The sequence below is a fragment of the Lipotes vexillifer genome, unplaced genomic scaffold (genome assembly GCF_000442215.2).
Source record: "Lipotes vexillifer unplaced genomic scaffold, Lipotes_vexillifer_v1.1 scaffold104, whole genome shotgun sequence".
NCBI lineage: Eukaryota > Metazoa > Chordata > Mammalia > Artiodactyla > Lipotidae > Lipotes > Lipotes vexillifer.
This window is the reverse complement of record NW_006789458.1, coordinates 1162388-1183116: the sequence shown is the minus strand read 5'-3', so window position 1 is coordinate 1183116 and position 20729 is coordinate 1162388. Positions and strand designations below refer to the sequence as shown.

General features: G+C 36.2%; 1 protein-coding gene and 1 pseudogene across 1 annotated transcript in view; one reads left to right on the top strand and one right to left on the bottom strand.

Moving 5' to 3' along the window:
• Positions 1-20729, bottom strand: part of WDR64 (WD repeat domain 64) — a 155248-nt gene that overhangs the window by 13036 nt on the left and 121483 nt on the right. The window contains exons 21-23 of the mRNA XM_007462623.1: positions 15414-15472; positions 12305-12414; positions 1298-1486 (exon numbers count right to left, since the gene is read on the bottom strand). Of these exons, the coding sequence (XP_007462685.1) occupies positions 1298-1486; positions 12305-12414; positions 15414-15472 (358 nt within the window). The remainder of the gene's footprint in view (positions 1-1297; positions 1487-12304; positions 12415-15413; positions 15473-20729) is intronic.
• Positions 15621-16357, top strand: LOC103070487 (protein-L-isoaspartate(D-aspartate) O-methyltransferase pseudogene; annotated as a pseudogene).

Sequence of the window (20729 nt, the reverse complement as noted above, 5' to 3'; positions counted from 1 at the left end):
CCCAGCTTTGACCCACTTAGGATTTCCCTAAAAGACCTTATTTAAGACAGTCCTCTCTCATTCTTCCCACTTTGGACTCATCTTGTCAGCTATTCCAGTTCTGGTCTGCTGGATATTACCAGTCTAGGCAGTCTGGTCCTCTGAGGGCTAGACATTTAGACATCTATAATCTAGGGCTGAGCTTTGCTGATGTTGAAAGCTCAAATGAGCACCAATCTCTTCCATTATAACAAAGATTCAGACATGGTCAAAACCAGGACTGAGCTTTGCAAAAGCATAAAACACATTTTGACCAATATTTTATTCTTTACTGGAGGACTATCCTCCCTCCCCTATGCCTTTAAGCATGCTCAAGTCTCCCCCACAAACAATCAAACTCATGAAACAAACTATTCTTCATCCTTACAGCGGTTTGACTTCCTTGCAAAGTAATCTATACTGTCATCACCTCACGTCTCCTATTTATTTCTCAATCAAGACGATGTGATTTTTTACCCATCACTCTTTGAAATTTCACTCTCTAGAATCATCAGTGACCTTTCAGCTGACAGACATGCCAAAACCAGTGTTTACTTTTCTCTTGTCCTATGTGACTTCACTGCCACATTCTACAAATGTGTCCTCTCTACCACTTTTCTTATTCTCTCCTCCCTTGATTTCCATCACACCACTTGTTTATGACTTTCAACATGTTGGCTAATCCTTCTTAATGTTTTTCACTGTTTTTTCTTCCTTGGCCTGCTCTTTACAGGCTATTTCTTGATTTCTTCCTCAGTTTTCTGTTTTTTTCCCTCTCACTCTATACACAGGACATAAGTGACTTTTCCACATTGAAAATACTACTATGCTGATGACACCAAAATCTTTACCTATAAGTCTGACTTTGGGAGCTCCAAACAGATCTCACTGCTCATTAAATATATCCACTTGGATGTCCCACAAATACCTCAGACTTAAACCTGTCCAAAACCAAACTTACCACCTTTTTCTTCAGACCTGCTCTTCCCCTTAGGTATTCTGTCACAGTGATTTCTGTAAAGTTAAAAATCCTTATGTTGGCCCATAAAAGTCTTACTGTGCTTTGGCCCCTATAGACTTTTCTCATTTTATTTCCTACTATATCCTCCCTAATTACTCCCTGGACTCCAAGCCTTGAAAGACTAACATAGTCTTTCACTGTTTACTGCCTTTGCTTAAGCAATTGCCTCTTTGGTCTTTGTTTGATTAAATCCTATGTGTCACAGTATCATATAGTTTAATTTCATCTTCTCATCTAAGGGAAACCAAATGCTCTTACCTTTGCTGGTCAAATACCAGAGGATATTCATATTTTTGCTTCTTCTCTGTGAACTTGCTTTCTTCTTTTATTTCTATGGGATATTCATTAACATCACAAGGCAAAATAAAATCACTTGTCTGTGATATTTCAAAGATTCTTCGCTGTCCAAAATATCCACAGTAATGACCATTGAGAGCATGCCAGAGTCTGGGGAAAGGCAAAGGTAGGGAGAAGAAAGTAACTGGAATTCAGTAGAAGTTATTCTGTTTATTAGATCATTTATGTAGATTTTCACTGGCCCAACAGGTATTTTAAACTTGGGTCCAGGACTCTTCCTATTAAATATATGGAGCTAATCATAACATAAACATTTTTATCAGTTAGAATTCTAATCTACAACAATTTTGGAAATGTCAATTTAAATCTATACTTATGATAATCATTTATTAAACCCAGAAGACAAGAAATAGATATTTCCCAAAATAACAACACTTGTTCAACCTAATCATGTTGACTTGTCAGTTGAATTAAGCTGTAGAATGGGCCATATCTCAGCTGTCTACTTTCTGTATCAGAATCAATAGAACTTATGAGAGGAGACAGCTACTAATGGTTTCACTCTTACCAAAATCATCTCAACCTCCATCTACATTTCCTACTATTGTGGAAACACCATACTATTTTTTACAACTGAGTTCTGCAATAAAGTGGGAAAAGAAGTAGTTCTTTATACATATGCACTATGTCACTCCAAGAAGTCCTTCTAAATAGTCCACATGGTTTAAAGTCATACAGAATGTCATTAGCAGGAGTATGTGCTAATACGTAAATAAGACAAATAAATTATTGTTTGGCAGATCTTCTGTTTCTGTCTTGATTTCAAGCTTAAAATTTCATATGATGGAAACAATCATAATGTGCCTGCCTCAATGACCCAGAAGAAAAATAATAATCTAAATGAATAATCTAAATGAATTATATTTAGAGGAGAATAATCTAAATGAATTAAGAGTAGACTCCACAAAGTACAAGTGGTATCCCAGATCAAAGAGGTAGGCACTGAGGAGTAGGTAGAACAGAGGTATCCAGTCAGGAAATCTCACACCTGACAGTGTCCTGAGAATGTGCCATTCCTTCCATATTTCAATTCCCCAGCACTACATAGGTGTTTTCATGGACTTCCCAGAGGCTTGACCAAAGTGAAATGGACTAGCCCTTTCAACACAGAAGTTAGAGGGGTAAGGGACTAACTTTAGGACAACTCTAAATTCATTCTGCTGGAGGCAAGGACTGAAGTAACGTTTGGTCTCCTTGTTTTGTGGTGTTTCCTACTCCATGTGAAACTCTCCCAAGTGACTGATCCTATCTCCCAGCCTGAATTTCTGAGCCTCAGATATGGATCCTTAGCCCTTCCTATCCTCTGTCCCAGAGCTAAGCTTTTTATTATGCTTTTTCCTATTATAAAATAAACCTTTTTGACAAACAAGATTTAGAGTGTTATAACTGCCTACTCCTTTAGAAAGTGGCAGAAAGTATTAGCAGAAGGACTTGTTTATGAAGAGAACTGTATTCTGAGATAGCTACTAATAGAGCTAGGTTTTTTGAACTGAGTATTTAGGGATAACTTCACTTGAAGGAATTGTAAGAGTAATTTCTCCATGCCAAGGATAACTGGTTTGAGCAGGAAATGCTTATAACAACAGAAGTGTGCACACATGTAACATGGGGAGTGTGTGTGTGCGTGTTTGCACATTACAGTGCCCAAGTAACACTTCTGATGACAGGTAGCTGAAAATAAGCTGGAGCAGAGATTCAAGGGACAGAGTTGTGAGAAACATCTATAATAATTACATGTAATTTTCATATCAATTCATTTTTTCTACAAATAAAACAACAGATCTCCTCTTTGACAGAGCAAGCTGTTCTGTTTGCCCTCAAATAAGATCTTACCCCAAAGATTAACCTTGAACTCAACATTTCTAAGTTTTTCATCTTTCCACATTGCAAATATTTTCCTTTTTTATTTTAGCGTCTCCTCTCTCAATGAATGGCACCAATATTCACCCAGTTTTGTAATGCCAGGAGTCATTCTTGACATCTATCTCTTACCTTCTCTGTCAGTTAAAGTTCACATCTTCTGGATTTTACCTCCTAGATAGTTCTCAAATCCAAAATATTTATTCCCAGCACTGTTACCACTCCCCTGGTTCATGCCACTATATTCACCACAGACATCTAACTAGTCTCTTTGTTCTCACTTTTGCTGCTCCAAAATCCATTCTCCACATATTTTTATTTTATAAATGTAACTCAAAATATGTTAGTCACCCACTTAAAATCCTTTGGTGGCTATTTATTTCAAGGTGAAGATCCAAACCCTGAACAATGTCTGCTACATGCTACATGGACTTGTCCCTGTCTAAATCACCAGCCTCAAGCTCATACAGCTAGCTAAAGTCTTTTGAATTTCAGACCAAAGTCATTCATGCAACATAAAATATTTCTTCCTTTTCATCTTCATTATGTTTAAACTCTCCAAGACACTTTGAAACCTCTTTATCTCTCTTGGTCTTATGTAACTTTATGCCCTTGAAAGGACAATTCATCATCATGATTTTTTAAATGTAATTAAAAAAAAAATTTATTTTACACTGATGTATAGTTGGTTAACAATTTTGTGTTGGTTTTAGGTGTACAATAGAGTGATTCAGTTATACATATACATGCATCTATTCTTTTTCAAATTATTTTCCCATTTAGGTTTCGACAGAGTATTGGGCAGAGCTCCCTGTGCTATGAACTAGGTCCTTGTTGGTTAACTGTTTTGAATATAGCAGTGTGTACATATCAATTGCAAATTCCTAATCTATCCCTCCCCTCTCCCCTCCTCCCTGGTAACCAGAGGTTCATTCTCTAAGTCTGTGAGTCTGTTTCTGTTTTGTAAATAAATTCATTGGTATCTTTTTTTTCTTAGATTCTGCATGTAAGCAGTATCATATGATATTTTTCTCTGTCTGACTTACTTCAGTTAGTATGATAATCTCCAGGTCTGTCCATGTTGCTGCAAAAGGCATTCTTTCTTTTTAATGGCTGAGTAATATTCCATTGTATATGTGTACCACATCTTCTTTATCCATTCATCTGTCAATGGATATTTAGGTTACTTCCATGTCTTGCCTATTGTAAACAGTGCTGCAATGAACACTGTGGTGCATGTATCCTTTCAGACCATGTTTTTCTCAGGATATATGCCCAGGAGTGGGATTGCTGGGTCATATGGTAGCTCAATTTTTAGTTTCTTCAGTAACCTCCTTACTGTTCTCTATAGTGGCTGTACCAATTTACATTCCCACCAACAGTGTAGGAGGGTTCCCTTTTCCCCTCTCCACCATTTGTTATTTGTAGACTTTTTGATGATGGCCATTCTGACTGGTGTGAGGTGATATCTTATTGCAGTTTTTTTTTTTTTTTTCCTCTCACTGTTGTGGCCTCTCCCGTTGCGGAGCACAGGCTCCGGACGCGCAGGCTCAGCGGCCATGGCTCACAGGCCCAGCCGCTCCGCGGCATGTGGGATCTTCCTGGACCGGGGCACGAACCCGTGTCCCCTGCATCGGCAGGCGGACTCCCAACCACTGCGCCACCAGGGAAGCCCTTATTGCAGTTTTGATTTGCATTTCTCTAATAATTAGTGATACTGAGCATCTTTTCATGTACCTCGTGGCCATCTGTATGTCTTCTGTGGAGAAATGTCTATTTAGGTCTACTGCCCATTTTTTGATTGGTTTAATTTTTTTGATATTGAGCCACATGAGCTGTTTGCAAATTTTGGAGATTAATCTGTTGTCGGTCACATTGTTTACAAATATTTTCTCCCATCCTATGGGTCATCATCATTTTGTTTATGTCTTCCTTTGGTGTGCAAAGCTTTTGAGTTTAATTAAGTCCCCCTTATTTATGTTTTTTTCCATTACTCCAGGAGACAGATTGAAAAAGATATTGCTGCGATTTATGTCAAAGAGTGTTCTGCCTATATTTTCCTCTGAGAGTTTTATAGCATCCAGTCTTACATTTAGCTCTTTAATCCATTTGGGGTTTATTCTTGTATATGGTGTTAAAGAAAGTTCTAATTTTTCACATGTGGCTGTCCAGTTTTCCCAGAACCATGTATTGAAGAGACTGTCTTTTCTCCATTGTATATTCTTGCCTCCTTTTTCATAGGTTAATAGACCATAGGTGCATGGGTTTAGTTCTGGGCTTTCTATCCTGTTACATTGATCTATATTTCTGTTTTTGTGCCAGTACCATATGTGTTGATTACTGTATCTTTGTAGTATAGTCTGAATTCAGGGAGCCTGATTCCTCCAGCTCCGTTTTTCTTTCTCAAAATTGCTTTGTTTGTTTGGGGTCTTTTGTGTCTCCATACAAATTATAAGATTTTTTGTTCTAGTTCTGTGAAAAATGCCATTGGTGATTTGACAGGTATTGCACTGAATCTGTAGATTGCTTTGGGTAGTATAGTCATTTTGACAATATTGATTCTTCCAATCCAAGAACATGGAATATCTTTCCATCTGATTGTGTCATCTTCAGTTTCTTTCATCAGCGTCTTATAGTTTTCAGAGTACAGGTCTTTTGCAGGTTTATTGTTAGGTATTTTATTCTTTTGGCAGCAATGGTAAATGGGATTGTTTCTTTAATTTCTCTTTCTGATCTTTTGTTGTTAGTAGAAATGAAACAGATTTCTGTGTATTTATTTTGTGTCCTGCAACTTTACCAAATTCATTGATGAGCTCTACTAGTTTTCTGGTAGTTTCTTTAGGATTTTCTATGTATAGTATCATGTCATTGGCAAACAGTGACAGTTTTACTTCTTCTTTTCCAATTTGGATTTTCTTTATTTCTTTTTCTTCTCTGGTTGCCATGGCTAGGACCTCCAAATCTATGTTGAACAAAAGTGGAGAGAGTGGACATCCTTGTATTGTTCCTGACCTTAGAGGAAATGCTTTCAGCTTTTCACCATTGAACATGATGTTAGCTGTAGGCTTGTCATATATGGCCTTTATTATGTTGAGGTAGGTTCCCTCTATGCCCATTTTCTGGAGAGTTTTTATCATAAATCGGTGTTGAATTTTGTCAAAAGCTTTTTCTGCATCTATTGAGATGATCATATGGATTTTATTCTTCAATTCGTTGATGTGGTGTATCTCACTGATTGATTCGTGGTTATTGAAAAATCCTTGCAGCTCTGGAATAAATCCAGCTTGATCATCATGATGTATGATCCTTTTAATGTATTGTTGGATTAAGTTTGCTAGTATTTTGTTGAGGATTTTTGCATGTATGTTCATCAGTGTTATTGGTGTGTAATTTTCTTTTCTTGTGGTAACTGTCTGGTTTTGGTATCAGGGTGATGGTGTCTCATAGAATGAGTTTGGGAGTGTCCCTTCCTCTGAAATTTTTTGGAATAGTTTCAGAAGGATAGTTGTTAACTCTTCTCTAAATGTTTGATAGAATTCATCTCTGAAGCCATCTGCTCTTGGACTTTGTTGGAAGTTTTTAAATCACAGTTGCAATTTCAGTACTTGTGATTGGTCTGTTCATGTTTTCTATTTCTTCCTGGTTCAGTCTTGGGAGATTGTACCTCTCTAAGAATTTGTCCATTTCTTCTAGGTTGTCCATTTTTTTGGCATATAGTTGCTGGTACTAGTCTCTTACCATCTTTTGATTTCTGTGGTGTCCGTTGTAACTTCTCCTTTTTCATTTCTAATTTTATTGATTTGAGCCCTCTCCCTCTTTTTCTTGATGGGTCTGGCCAAAGCTTTATCAATTTTGTTTATCTTTTCAAAGAAGCAGCTTTTAGTTTCATTGATTTTTTTCTATTCTTTTCTTCATCTCTATTTCATTTATTTCTCTGATCTTTATGATTTCTGTCTTTTTACTAACTTTGGGTTTTGTTTGTTCTTCTTTCTCCAGTTGCTTTACATGTAAAGTTAGGTTGTTTATTTAAGATTTTTCTTGTTTCCTGAGGTACAAATTTATTGCTATAAACTTCCCTCTTAGAACTGCTTTTGCTGCATCCCATAGGTTTTGGATCATCATGTTTTCATTTTCATTTGTCTCTGGGTGTACTTTGGTTTTCTCTTTGATTTCTTCAGTGATCCATTGGTTGTTTAGAAGCATATTGTTTAGGCTCCACTTTTTTTTTTAATAGTTTTTTTCTTGTAGTTGATTTCTATTCTCATAGCATTGTGGTTGGAAAAGATGCTTAATATGATTTCAATTTTCTTAACTTTTTTGAGGTTTGCTTTATGGCCCAGCATGTGATCTGTCCAGGAGAATATTCCATGAGCACTTGGAAAGAATGTGTATTCTGCTGCTTTCAGATGAAATGCTCTATAAATATCAGTTAAGTTCATCTGTTCTAATGTGTCATTTAAGGCCTGTGTTTCCTTATTGATTTTCTGTCTGGATGATCTGTTCATTAATGAAAGTGGGGTGTTAAAGTTCCCCAGTATTATTGTGTTGCTGTTGATTTCTCCTTTTATGGCTATTAGCATTTGCCTTATATATTGAGGTGCTCCTATGTTGGGTGCATATATATTTACAATTGTTATGTTTTCTTCTTGGATTGATCCCTTGATCATTATGTAGTGTCTGTCTTTGTCTCTTTTAACAGTCTCTATTTTAAGTCTATTTTTTCTGATATGAGTATTGCTACTCCAACTTTATTTGATTTCCATTTGCATGGACAACATTTTTCCATCCCTCACTTTCAGTCTGTATGTGTCCTTGAACTGAAATGGGTCTCTTGAAGACAGCATATATGCATGTTTGTTTTTGTATACATTCAGCCAACTTATGTCTTTTGGTTGGAGCACTTAATCCATTTACATTCAAGGTAATTATTGAAATGTATTTCTTATTGCTATTTTGTTAATTGTTTTGAATTTGCTTTCATAGGTCTTTTTTCTTCCCTTCCTCTTTTGGTCCCTTCTCTTGTGATTTTATAACTAACTTTACTGTCATGTTTAGATTCCTTTTTCTTTTCTGTGTGTGTATCTATTGTAGATTTTTGGTTTGCAGTTACCATCAGGTTTTGATAAAGCAATCTCTATATAAATAAGTTTTAAGTTACTGGTCTCTTAAATTTCAGATACATTTCCAATATTCTGCATTTGTAGTCTCTTCTTAGCACAGTTGCTAGTTTTGATATCCTATTAGGTAGGCCAAAAAGTTCATTCAGGTTTTCATAACACTGAATGAACTTTTTGGCCAAGCCAATATTTGTATGTGGATGATTTCCTACCTTTACTTCATGTTTGCCTTTACTGGTGAACTTTTCCATTCATAATTTTCTTGTTTCTAGCTGTGGCCTTTTCTTTTCTGCCTAGAGAAGTTCTCTTAGCATTTCTGTAAAGCTGGTTTGGTGATGCTGAATTCTCTTGGCTTTTTGTAAAGATTTATTTCTCCATCATATCTGAACAAGAGCCTTGCTGGGTAGTTTTCTTGCTTGTAGGTTCTTCCTTTACATCACTTTAAATATATCATGCCACTCCCTTCTGGTCTGCAGAATTTCTGCTGAAAAATCAGCCAATAACCTTATGGAAGTTCCCTTGTACATTATTTGTTGTTTTTCCCTTGTTGCTTTTAATATTTTCTCTTTATTTTTAATTTTTGTCAGTTTGATTCATATGTGTCTCGGCATGTTCCTCCTTGAGTTTTTCCTGCCTGGGACTCTCTGCACTTCCTGGACTTGGGTGACTCTTTTCTTTCTCATGTTAGGGAAGTTTTCAGCTATTATCTCTTCAAATATTTTTCAGGCCCTTTCTCTCTTCTCCTTCTGGGACCCCTATAATGTGAATGTTGGTGAGTTTAATGTTGTCCCAGAGGTCTCTTAAACTGTCCTCATATCTTTTCATTCTTTTTTCTATATTCTATTCTGCAACAATGATTTCCACCATTTTCTCTTCCAGCTCACTTATCCATTATTCTGTCTCAGTTGTTCTGTTATTGATTCCTTCTAGTGTATTTTTCATTTCAGTTATTGTATTGTTCCTCTCTGTTTGTTTGTTCTTAAGTTCTTTGAGGTCTTTGTTAAACATTTCTTCTTTCTTCTGTCTCTGTGCCTCTACTCATTTTTCTGAGATCTTGGATCATCTTTACTGTCATTACTCTGAATTCTTTTTCAGATAGATTGCCTATCTCCACTTCACTTAGTTGTTCTCTTGGGGTTTTATCTTATTCCTTCTTCTGGGACAGAGTCCTCTGTCATCTCATTTTGTCTAACTTTCTGTGATTGTGGTTTCCGTTCTTCAGGCTGCAGTTTTGTAGCTCTTCTTGCTTCTGCTGTCTGCCCTCTTGTGGGTAAGGCTGTCTAAGAGGCTTGTGCAGGCTTCCTGGTGAGAGGGACTTGGACCTGCCCACTAGTGTGTGGAGCTGGGTCTTGTCCCTCTGGTGGGTAGGGCATTGTCAAGCAGTGTGTTTATCAGGTGGCTGTTTTTTCAGGAAGACTTTAAGTGACCTGTCTGTTGATGGTTCAGGCCATATTCCAATCATGTTGGTTGTTTGGCCTGAGGCATCCCAGCAATGGAGCCCACAGGCTGTTGGGTGGGGCCAGGTCTTGTTGAGAAAATGGTGGCCTTCAAGAGGACTCACACCAATGAGTACTCACCTGAACTGCTGCCGTCAGTGTCCTTGTCCCTGCAGTGAGCCATAGCCAGCCCCCACCTCTACAGAAGCACCTCTAATACTAGCAGGTAAGTCTGACCCAGTCTCTTATGATTTCACCACTTTTTCCCTGGGTCCTGGTACACATGAGGCCCTGTGTGCACCCTCCAAGAGTGGAGTTTCTGTTTCCACCATCCTGTGGAATTCCTGTGATTAAACCCCACTAGCCTTCAAAGCCAAATTCTCTGGGGGCTCCTCCTTCCATTGCCAGACACGCAGGCTGGGGAGCCTGACATGGTGCTCAGAACTTTCACTCTGTAGGAGAATTTCTGTGATATAATTATTTTCAAGTTTGTGGGTCACCCACTCGGAGTGTATGAGATTGATTTTATCATGATTGCACCCCTCCTACCATCTTGTTGTGGATTTTTCTTTGTCTTTGGTTGTAAGGTGTCTTTTTTGATAGGTTCCAGCTTTTTTTCTTGGTGTTTGTTCAGCAGTTAGTTGTAATTTTGGTGTTTCTGTAAGAAGGGAACTTATATCCTTCTTCTCTGCTGTCTTGTCTCCTCCTCTTCATTATCATGATTTTAAGACATTTTAATATGTAGCAATCTGTCTCAATAATGATCATAAAATTTCCTTTTTCTTTATGTATATGTGTATGTATTTTTAGAATTTTGTGTATGTATAGTTAGTATTACTAGGCAATTAAAAACAAGTAGGTTTTGTAGAGCATAGCCATTATAGTTATTAATACTGAGGTAGTAGATATTAAAAGTCCTCATTAGAAGCAAAAAAAAATTTTGTAACTATGTATGGTGACAAATATTAACTAGACTTATTGTAATCATTTCACAGTACATACATATATTGAAACATTATGTTGTACACCTGAAACTAATATAATGTTATATATAAATTATACCTCAATGTTAAAAAAGAAAGCTGATCCTGAAGGGAAGCGCTCTAGAGAATGTAATTGATTACAGTCCTAGTAAATCATCTCTGTTTGCTCCAATTACAGCACTGTGCTCACCCCTCTGAAGCAGGTGAAGCAACCAAGGAAGAAAAGAACCATAAAAACAAGTAGGCTTTGTAATATCAATCACATTGTCATTGAAACAATTAGCTCACTTTCACTTTTCTCAGTATTAGTTGTTCTTTCCTATGATTGTTTTAATGACTTCTGATCCTATGTATCCTATGGTCTTCTCTGGGCTTGGCTCTATCTCTTATCTACCCATATTGCTTAATGATTTGAGATAATTCTGTAAGAACTCTTGTATTGAAAGTATTTATTATCCTTTTAATGTTGATGAGCATGGCATCTCATTTCCTTGGGTGTGGAAAAGAATTGCAAATCAGTGGCTACCTTCTCAAAGCCCTTTTGTGTCATGTTTTATTTGTTTGTTTATTTTAATCAAGATTGCTTTTATGATGCTAGAGAGGGTGTGAAGAAAAGGGAACCCTCTTGCACTGTTGGTGGGAATGTAAATTGATACAGCCACTATGGAGAACAGTATGGAGATTCCTTAAAAAACTAAAAATAGAGCTACCATATGACCCAGCAATCCCACTACTGGGCATATACCCTGAGAAAACCATAATTCAAAAAGAGACATGTACCACAATGTCCATTGCAGCACTATTTACAATAGCCAGGACATGGAAGCAACCTAAGTGTCCATTGACAGATGAATGGATAAAGAAGATGTGGCACATATATACAATGGAATATTACTCAGCCATAAAAAGAAACAAAATTGAGTTTTTTGTAATGAGGTGAATGGACCTAGAGTCTGTCATACAGAGTGAAGTCAGAAAGAGAAAAACAAATACTGTATGTTAACCCATATATATGGGATCTAAAAAAAAAAAGTGGTTCTGATGAACCTAGGGGCAGACAGGAATAAAGATGCAGATGTAGAGAATGGACTTCAGGACACAGGGAGGGGAAAAGTAAGCTGGGACGAAGTGAGAGAGTAGCATTGATGTATACACACTACCAAATGTATAATAGATAGCTAGTGGGAAGCAGCTGCATAGCACAGGGAGATCAACTCGGTGCTTTGTGACCACCTAGAGGGGTGGAATAGGGAGGGTGGGAGGGAGACGCAAGAGGGAGGGGATATGTGGAGATATATGTATGTGTATAGCTGATTCACTTTGTTATACACCAGAAACTAACACAACATTGTAAAGCAATTATACTCCAATAAAGATGTTAAAAATAAAATAAAATAAAATGTTTTTCTCCAGAAAAAAAAAAAAAACGATTACATTTATGGTATATACTCAAACTTTAGCTTAAAATCCTTTACCTCTCACACCCTGAATTCACTATATGAAGGTCCATACCTCACTGAGCCATCGATGGAGGCAGTAAGCACCACTTGTTTGTCTTCAACATAGATTATTTGAGTAATTTCTAAAGAATGAGCACGCCAGGACAGCAGCTGTTTGACTTTCTAGACAGCAACAATAAAGCATATCTCATGTAATAATTATGTACTGATTCAAATTCAATCTTGAGCAAAACACCGTTAATCATTAAAGAGCTAAGCTTTTGAATGAATGGTGTGGACATCTGCACAAGACAATGAAATGCCAACCCCAATTATCTCTTCTTTTGCTTGTTGAGGTACCAAAAATTCTATTTATAGGTATTTGTTAATCTATACATATCCCTGGGACAAGAACTATCTTACATCTTTAGCAACTTATCATTTAATTGAGGATTAGCAATTCATTTAGTTGAGGATAAACAGATGACTAGATGAAAGAAAAGTCTTAGTAGAAGTGTTGGGGGGGGACTGAAAGATATAATCAGGAGCAGGAGAAAGCAGAGTTAAAGAGGAAGGCCAAAGGTGAGATTGGCAAGAAGATTTTTCCTATTTCCAAATTTTACCCAAAGATCCCTGGCTAAATATTTTTGTTTGTTTGTTTTGTTTTTGTTTTTTGCTTTTTGGGTTTTTTGTTTGTTTGTTTTTTATTTTGGTGGTGACGGTGGGGTATATATCATAATTATATACCACAAGGAATTAATAAAAGGTTTGGGCCCAGCTCATTCTCTCTCAAAGACATCTTGAGGTTTGATTGGTATGTTCCTTCAGGATGTGACTTATCCTCAACTTTAGAGCCTCTAAATGGACTCTAGAAGAAAATTTTAAACTGTGTGAGCTAGAGTTGTCAACTGGGGAGATTGCTCTGCAGTAATATCCCTGTAAAATATGTTCCCTCTCTATCACTGATGAACACAAACTAAGATATTACTTCCTCCTGCTCATCTATGTGGGAGCTAGAATTCTGGCAGCTTATAGTTCTATAAGGCCTGAATTCATTTGGACTTTAACATAGGTTAGGCAAAATTCCTCCCAAATTTCTTGACCTTCTGATTCAATTCCATGTTCCTAGAGAGCCAGGGTAAAATCTACATTCTTCTACTTATTTTCTCAAAGATTTTCAAGAGCGTTTGGTCATCCAAAGGTGCTTTCCCTGCCTTGGGATGGGATTCTCTAAGGCAAGTATTTCAATAATATGGACCACATCTATAGTAAGAAATACATTTTACTTCATGACCCAGTAAACACATGCAATACCTGCACATGCATCTGAAACAAGTTTCAGTATCCTTTACAAAGGATACTTAACCTTATTATGTATAATGTATACTGATATTGTCTATTCTATTCTATTGTATTCATTCCACTCCATTCTCTTCTATTTTCATAAAAATACGGCTTGCCACTTATTAAATTGATTTGATGACTCCCCCTAGTGGATCACGTCCTGTAATTAGAAAAACACTGATCTAAGATGTTTTTTCTGTAGGAATGTGAATATAATCATGTATTATTTCCCTTTCTGTGGATAGGTTTTGACTACCCTATCTTTAGACTATCGGTATTCCATGGAGCATCTTTTAAACAGTACTGTTGCAAGAGAACAAAATTAACCTCTGATTTATAGACTGACATTTTCACTATAGTTGTAATCTATAACTGAATCTTGTTTAATGCATGGTACATATTAGTGAATGTAATAATGAGGCATCTTATGACCAGATTCTGTCATATATTTATAAATAAGCAGCCAGATACAAATTGGAAAATCGCATTATCCAAATAAAGAAAATGTTGAAATGAGGTTGAATAGGGAACAATTTAAATACATTATTAAAACAGATTCTCTTTTAAATTGGTGAAAATGCTTTAAAATCAATTCCACTATTATTCTAATTCAATATTAATACATAACTTTGTTTTAAAGATTTTCTCTGAATTTTGAAAGGTCTTGATTGCCAGTTTGTAGGAAGTCCATTTGCAAAACTGTAGGTTTTGAATTGTATTTTTTATCTGCTCAAATTAATAGAATATTGATAATCATCATGAGTAAGAGAAAAGTTAGATAACCCTCTACTCATAGATGGTTCAAGCATATGATTGTTTTTATTCCGCTCACAGCATGCCTTATAGTTGAAACAGTAAGTTGAAACTTACCATTCTCCATTTGCTAGCTGTATGTGTTATATATGGAAAGAGCATTAGATTAGAGGACAAGAACCCTGGTTCTGGCCCTGACTTCATCATTAACTGTGATGTGATCCCAGGCAGGCCACTCTGATTTCCCCTCAGCAAATTGAAGATAATCATACTAAAGCTAAATATCTGAACATTATAAAAACAATAATTGGTTCTTGGAAACAAAAAGAAAACTCCATAGATGAAATAATGTTTGAAACAATAACCATTCTAAAACACTCTGCAGGAATCCTATCCTAATCCATGTATCCATATGTTAGTATTAATACCAATAATCCAAAACCAAAACATTATTATTTAAGCAAATATTTAGCTTTTGGATTTGAAGTATTAACTTTAAGGGAAATAAGCCTATGATAAAATAGTGCTTCCTTGCTGTACTCTTTAATTAGTGTTTAGTTTTTATAATATATGTAGATATATTTGCATATCCACATACACACAAGAAGTGCATATTTAAATGGTTAACAAATAAGGATGTTGACATTTACATTGCATTAACACTAAAAATAGAATACTAGAGGGGAAGAAGAGTTTCTTGAAAATAATAATGTCTGGGAACTAGGCTGGGCTTGAAAGGAAAGGTTATGGAACTTTCTTCTATGAAGTTGTATAAGATATAGACAATGACTGGAGGACTAGATGATGTATGAATTCTTTTAAGCTCTGGGTTTCCACATAGACTCCAACAAATAAGTCAAAACATGAAATAGATGCAGAGTGACCAGTGGCTGGTTTGCTCACTCACCCATTCATCCCCTATTTTCTCCAGTACACCATTGTTATTTGCCATATAGCTTAAGTTTCAATTGTAGTATATATGACTTGAGAATAGGCAGTCGTGTCTTGTATTTCTATTTTTGTGGTGTCTAGCACAGAGAAATGCTCAATTGATTCATTAATTAAACTAAAACTAAAGTTCTTACCTTTTCATCATGAGGTGGATCCAGGAAGGAACTAATACTGCAAAGGATAACGTGTCCTTCTGTATGAAATTTAAACATTGGAATTTTAAATTAGATATTCTGTTGTCTAAGTAAGTACTATTCAGACTTGTTTTGAATCAGGCATTTAAAATGGTAAATAAAACAGTATCTGAGAGGTGTAGTGGCAGCAGCTGCAGTAGGGACGCGAGCAAGGCAGTGACCATGTGGGAAGTGTTCTAACTCTTGGGAAGCTGCTGGGCACCGTTGCTGTGCTGAACGTGGTCCTGTGCCTGATCTGAGTGTTCTTAGCTATGGCCTGAAAATCTGGTGGTGCCAGCCACTCGGAGGTAATCCACAACCTCCGCAAAAATGGAATCATCAAGACAAAGTATTTGAAGTAACGCTGGCCACAGACCACTCCCACTGTGCAAGATGAAACCCTTATATGGATTCTCCACAATCAATAGGGTTCCAAGCAAAAATCAGTGCTCCACACATGCATGCATATGCACTTGTACTTCTATTTGATTAATTGCATGAAGGAGCTAAAGCTTTTGATGTAGAATATGGAAGTGGAATTCTTACTTCATGTTTTGCATGAAGTTGGATCTAGTGTAAAAGTCATAGGAATTGATCACATTAAAGAGCAAGTAGATTATCCAATGCTTTTGTTTTCAGGGAGAGTGCAACTGGTTGTGGGAGATAGAAGAATGGAGTATGCTGAAGAAGCCCCGTATGATGCTATACATGTAGGAGCTGCGACCCCAGTTGTGCCCCAGGCTCTAATAGACCAGTTAAAGCCTGGTGGAAGATTAATATTACCGGTTGGTCCTGCAGGTGGAAACCAGATGTTGGAACAGTATGACAAGCTACAAGATGACAGTGATATACATGCCTTTAACAGATTAAAAAAAACAAAAACAAAAAATCCCACAGTGGTCTAGGGACGAACTCCTGCTTTTAAGCAACATCAGCTTGACCTGTATATAATATTACAGTGGATTGATCACCTCAGTCCTTAAAGCTTTTTGAAAATCAACAGCATCACAGCTTGTTTTGGGCTTTCATACACTATTTTCAGCATGAAAATGTGTGGTTTTGTGGGATTTCTAATCCTTCAAAGAGGCACAGAAGCCAAACTGGTAGAAGAAGGATGCTAAGTATAAATTTGTGTATTATTACTTTAACATGCCCACATTTTACTTTACATATTAAAAGGAGGGGTTCTGCAAAGTGGAAAACTTAGTTTGTGAATTGATTTTGAGGAGTATTTTTTCTTTTCTTAGACACTTAGTTCTGTTCTGATGTTAATTTATCAGATTGCTTTTGTGTATCAGATAACACCACCATTCACAAGTTAAGTTTCTTGGATTTTGGATGTCTGTTCTATGCTACAAAGAAAATAGAGATGAGCTCCCTTTTTAAAGCTTTTGACGTGGTGTCATAGAATGGCATGTTGTAGATACAATCAGCTGCTCTGTTACCTTAAAACTAAGCATTTGTAAATATTAAAACTTAAGAAGATGGCAGGTGATTTCCTTTAAAACAGTTGTTCAGATTGGACATACTTGGCATAGTTCTTCCTTTCTTTAAAAGTTATAGGAGACTTGTAGCTCAGTATTGTTTTTTCTGTTTCTAATTTGCTGCTGATAATGTATATGGATTTAACATGCTGTGTAAGCTGCGTCCTAGTTACTGAACAGTTTATGCAGTGCTGCTTTGCCAAATAAAGTTAAAAGTGAAAGAGGCAATAAAACAAAAAATTGAATCTGAGAAACCAGAAATGAAAGATGAAGTTTCATATCAATTTTTACATGTAGAAATTCCTTTTAATTTCTAGCTTAATAAGTCATAATGTTTTGCCTCATACACTCAAAGTTCTTGTAAACATCAAGGTAGATGAAATAGAAATGAATACACCACTACCAAATGGAGTCCAGGCTCTTATGGACACACAGATCCTACAATCCAAATGATAGCTACAAAAACTAGATTTAAAAAAGCAACAATGACTACACTGAGTATCATATTCAAACTGCAGAAAATCAAATATAAAGAAATAATCTTCAGGGACTTCCCTAGTGGTGCAGTGGTTAAGGATCTGCCTGTCAATGCAGGGGACATGGGTTCGAGCCCTGGTCCAGAAAAATCCCACATGCCACAGAGCAACTAAGCCCGTGCACCACAACTACTGAGCCTGTGCTCTAGAGCCCACGAGCCACAACTACTGAAACCTGCACGCCTAGAGCCCCTACTCCACGACAAGAGAAGCCACCACAATGAGAAGCCCACGCACTGCAATGAAGAGTAACCCCTGCTCACCGCAACTAGAGAAAGCCTGTGTGCAGCAATGAAGACCCAATGCAGACAAAAATAAATAAATAAATTTTTAAAAAAAAGAAAGAAAAGAAATAATCTTCGAAGAAGCCGCAGGGGAGAAAATAACACCTTTCTTAGAGGAACAAAGATAAGAATTACATATGAATTCTCAGAAACTCTACACAAGCAAGAATAGAATAGAGTGGAATATTTAAAGTGTTGAGCAAAAACCCCACCAACCTAGAATTCGGTATCCTGAGAAATTATTCTTTAGAAGTGAAGGAGAAATAAAGATTTTCTCAGACAAACAAAAACAGAGTTTTTATTGCCAGTAAACCTGCCTTGCAAGAAATGTTTTTTAAAGTTCTTAAGAGAGAAGGAAAAATATATAGGTCAGAAACTCAAATTTACATAAAGAAAGACATGCATAAGAGAAAGAATGAAGATAAAAACTAATAGATAACAGTTTATTCAAAATAATAACAGCAACCGTATTTGATGATTATAGCTTATGAATACTTGAAATGAAAGACAGCAAGGATGTTAAGTGATAGAAGAATTAGGGATACTTTTGTCTTATAAGGTACTTGCACTACCTGTGAAGTGGTATAGTGTTATTATTTGAAAGTGGACATGGATTTGATGTAAATATATATTGTAAATTCTGGGGAGACCACTTTTAAAAGTTAAGAAAATGTTTGATCACGAGGGGCAGGGTGCTTGTCAGGGAAGAGATGCCCAGGTTGGCAGGCCAGGCCGAAGCTCTGACCACACAGTGCCAGCAGCAGCAACAGACTCATGCCCTGCACTCAAAAGCAAACAAATAAATAAACAAACAAATAAAATTTTAAAAGGAGTATAATTGATATGCTAAGAATGGAGGGAAAATGGAATCATATAAAATGCTCACTTAAAACCACAAAAGGCAGAAAAATAGTAGAAGACAAAAGAAGGAACAAAAACAAGGGCAACAAAGAGAAAACAGTAAGAAATATGGTAGATATTAATTCAGCTATATCAGTGATCACTTTAGAGGTCAACAGCTGAATAAACCAATTAAAAGACAGAGATTGTAAGAATAGAATAAAAGGCAGCACCCAACTATATGTTATCCCACAAAAAATCCACTTTAAATATAAATACACATATAGATGAAAAGTAAAGAGAAAGACTTACCATGTTAACACTAATCAAAAAAAAGTAGGAGTACCTATTATTACTTTCAAAAAAGAACTCTTCAGAGCAAGGAAAATTATCAGGGACAAAGAGGGGCATTACATAATGATAAAGGGGTTGATACTTCAAGAAGACATAACACTCCTTAACATGTATGTGCATCAAAATACAGAATCACAAGGAGGAATAGATGAATCCATGTTTATAGTTGGAGACTTCAACACCCAACTATCAGAAATGGACAGTAAATCAGTAAGGACATAGTTGAACTAAACAGCACCATCAATCAACATGTATATAATTGACATCCATAGAGTACTTCATCAAACAGCAGCAGAATACACATATTTCTCAAGCTCTCATGGAACATTTACTGAGATAGACCACTTTCTGAGCCATAAATCACACCTTAACAAATTTAAAAGGATGGAAATCATAAAATGTATGCTCTCAATGTAAGAAATGGCACAATGGAATTAAATTAGAAATCAACAACAAAAATTAAGCTGGAAAATCTCAAAATACTTGGAGATTAAACAACACACTTCTAAATAATAGGTCAATAAAGAAATCTCTATAGAAATTTAAAAATATTTTTAACTAGGGCTTCCCTGGTGGCGCAGTGCTTGAGAGTCCGCCTGCCGATGCAGGAGACGCGGGTTCGTGCCCCGTTTCGGGAAGATCCCACATGCCGCGGAGCGGCTGGGCCCGTGAGCCATGGCCACTGAGCCTGCGCGTCCGGAGCCTGTGCTCCGCAAATGGGAGAGGCCACAACAGTGAGAGGCCCGCATAACGCAAGGAAAAAAAAAAAAAAAAAAAAAAAAAAAATATTTTTAACTAAATGAAAATGAAAATACAACTTATCAAAATTTATGGAAAGCAGTGAAAGCAGTGCTTATAAGAGAAATTTATAGCATTAGATGTATATATTAGAAAAGAAGAAATATCTAAAATCAATAATCTAATCTTCCACCTTAGGAAACTAGAAAAAGAAGAGTAAATTAAATCCAAAGTAAGCAGAGGAACAGAAATAAAAATTAGGACAGAAATCTATTAAACTAAAAGTAGAAAATCAACAGAAAAAATCAACAAAACCAAAAGTTGCTTGTTTGAAAAGATCAATAAGATGATAAAGCATGGCTAACTAAGAAAAAAGAGAGAAAACATAAATTACTAATATCATTAATTAAGAGGGGACATCACTACAGGCCTCATGGGCACTAAAAGGATGATAAAGGAATACTATGAACTCTATGTCCACAAATTTAATAACCCAGATGAAATGGACCAATTCCATGAGAGCACAGTCTGCCAAAACTCACACAAGAAGCTAGACAATCTGTACAGGCCTACATTTTTAAAACTTTTAAAAGGTGAGATATAATTGATGTATAATATTATATGTCACAGGTGTACAACATAATGATCCACAATTTTTAAAGGTTATACTCTATTTAAAGTTATTATAAAATATTGGCTATATTCCCTATATTGTAAAATATATTCTTGTAGCTTTTTATTTTATACATAATAGCTTGTACTTCTTAATCCCCTACTCCTATCTTACCCCCTGCTTCCCTCTCCCCACTGGTAACCACTAGCTTGTTCTCTATATCTGTGAGTCTATTTTCTTCTATTATATGATTTAATTTTTTTAAGATTCCACATATAAGTGATATCATACAGTATTTGTCTTTCTCTGTGTGACTTATTTCACTTAGCATAATACTCTCCAAGTCCATCCATGTTTTTGCAAATGGAAAAATTTCATTCTCTTTTATGGCTGAGTAGTATTCCATTATATATATATATATATATATA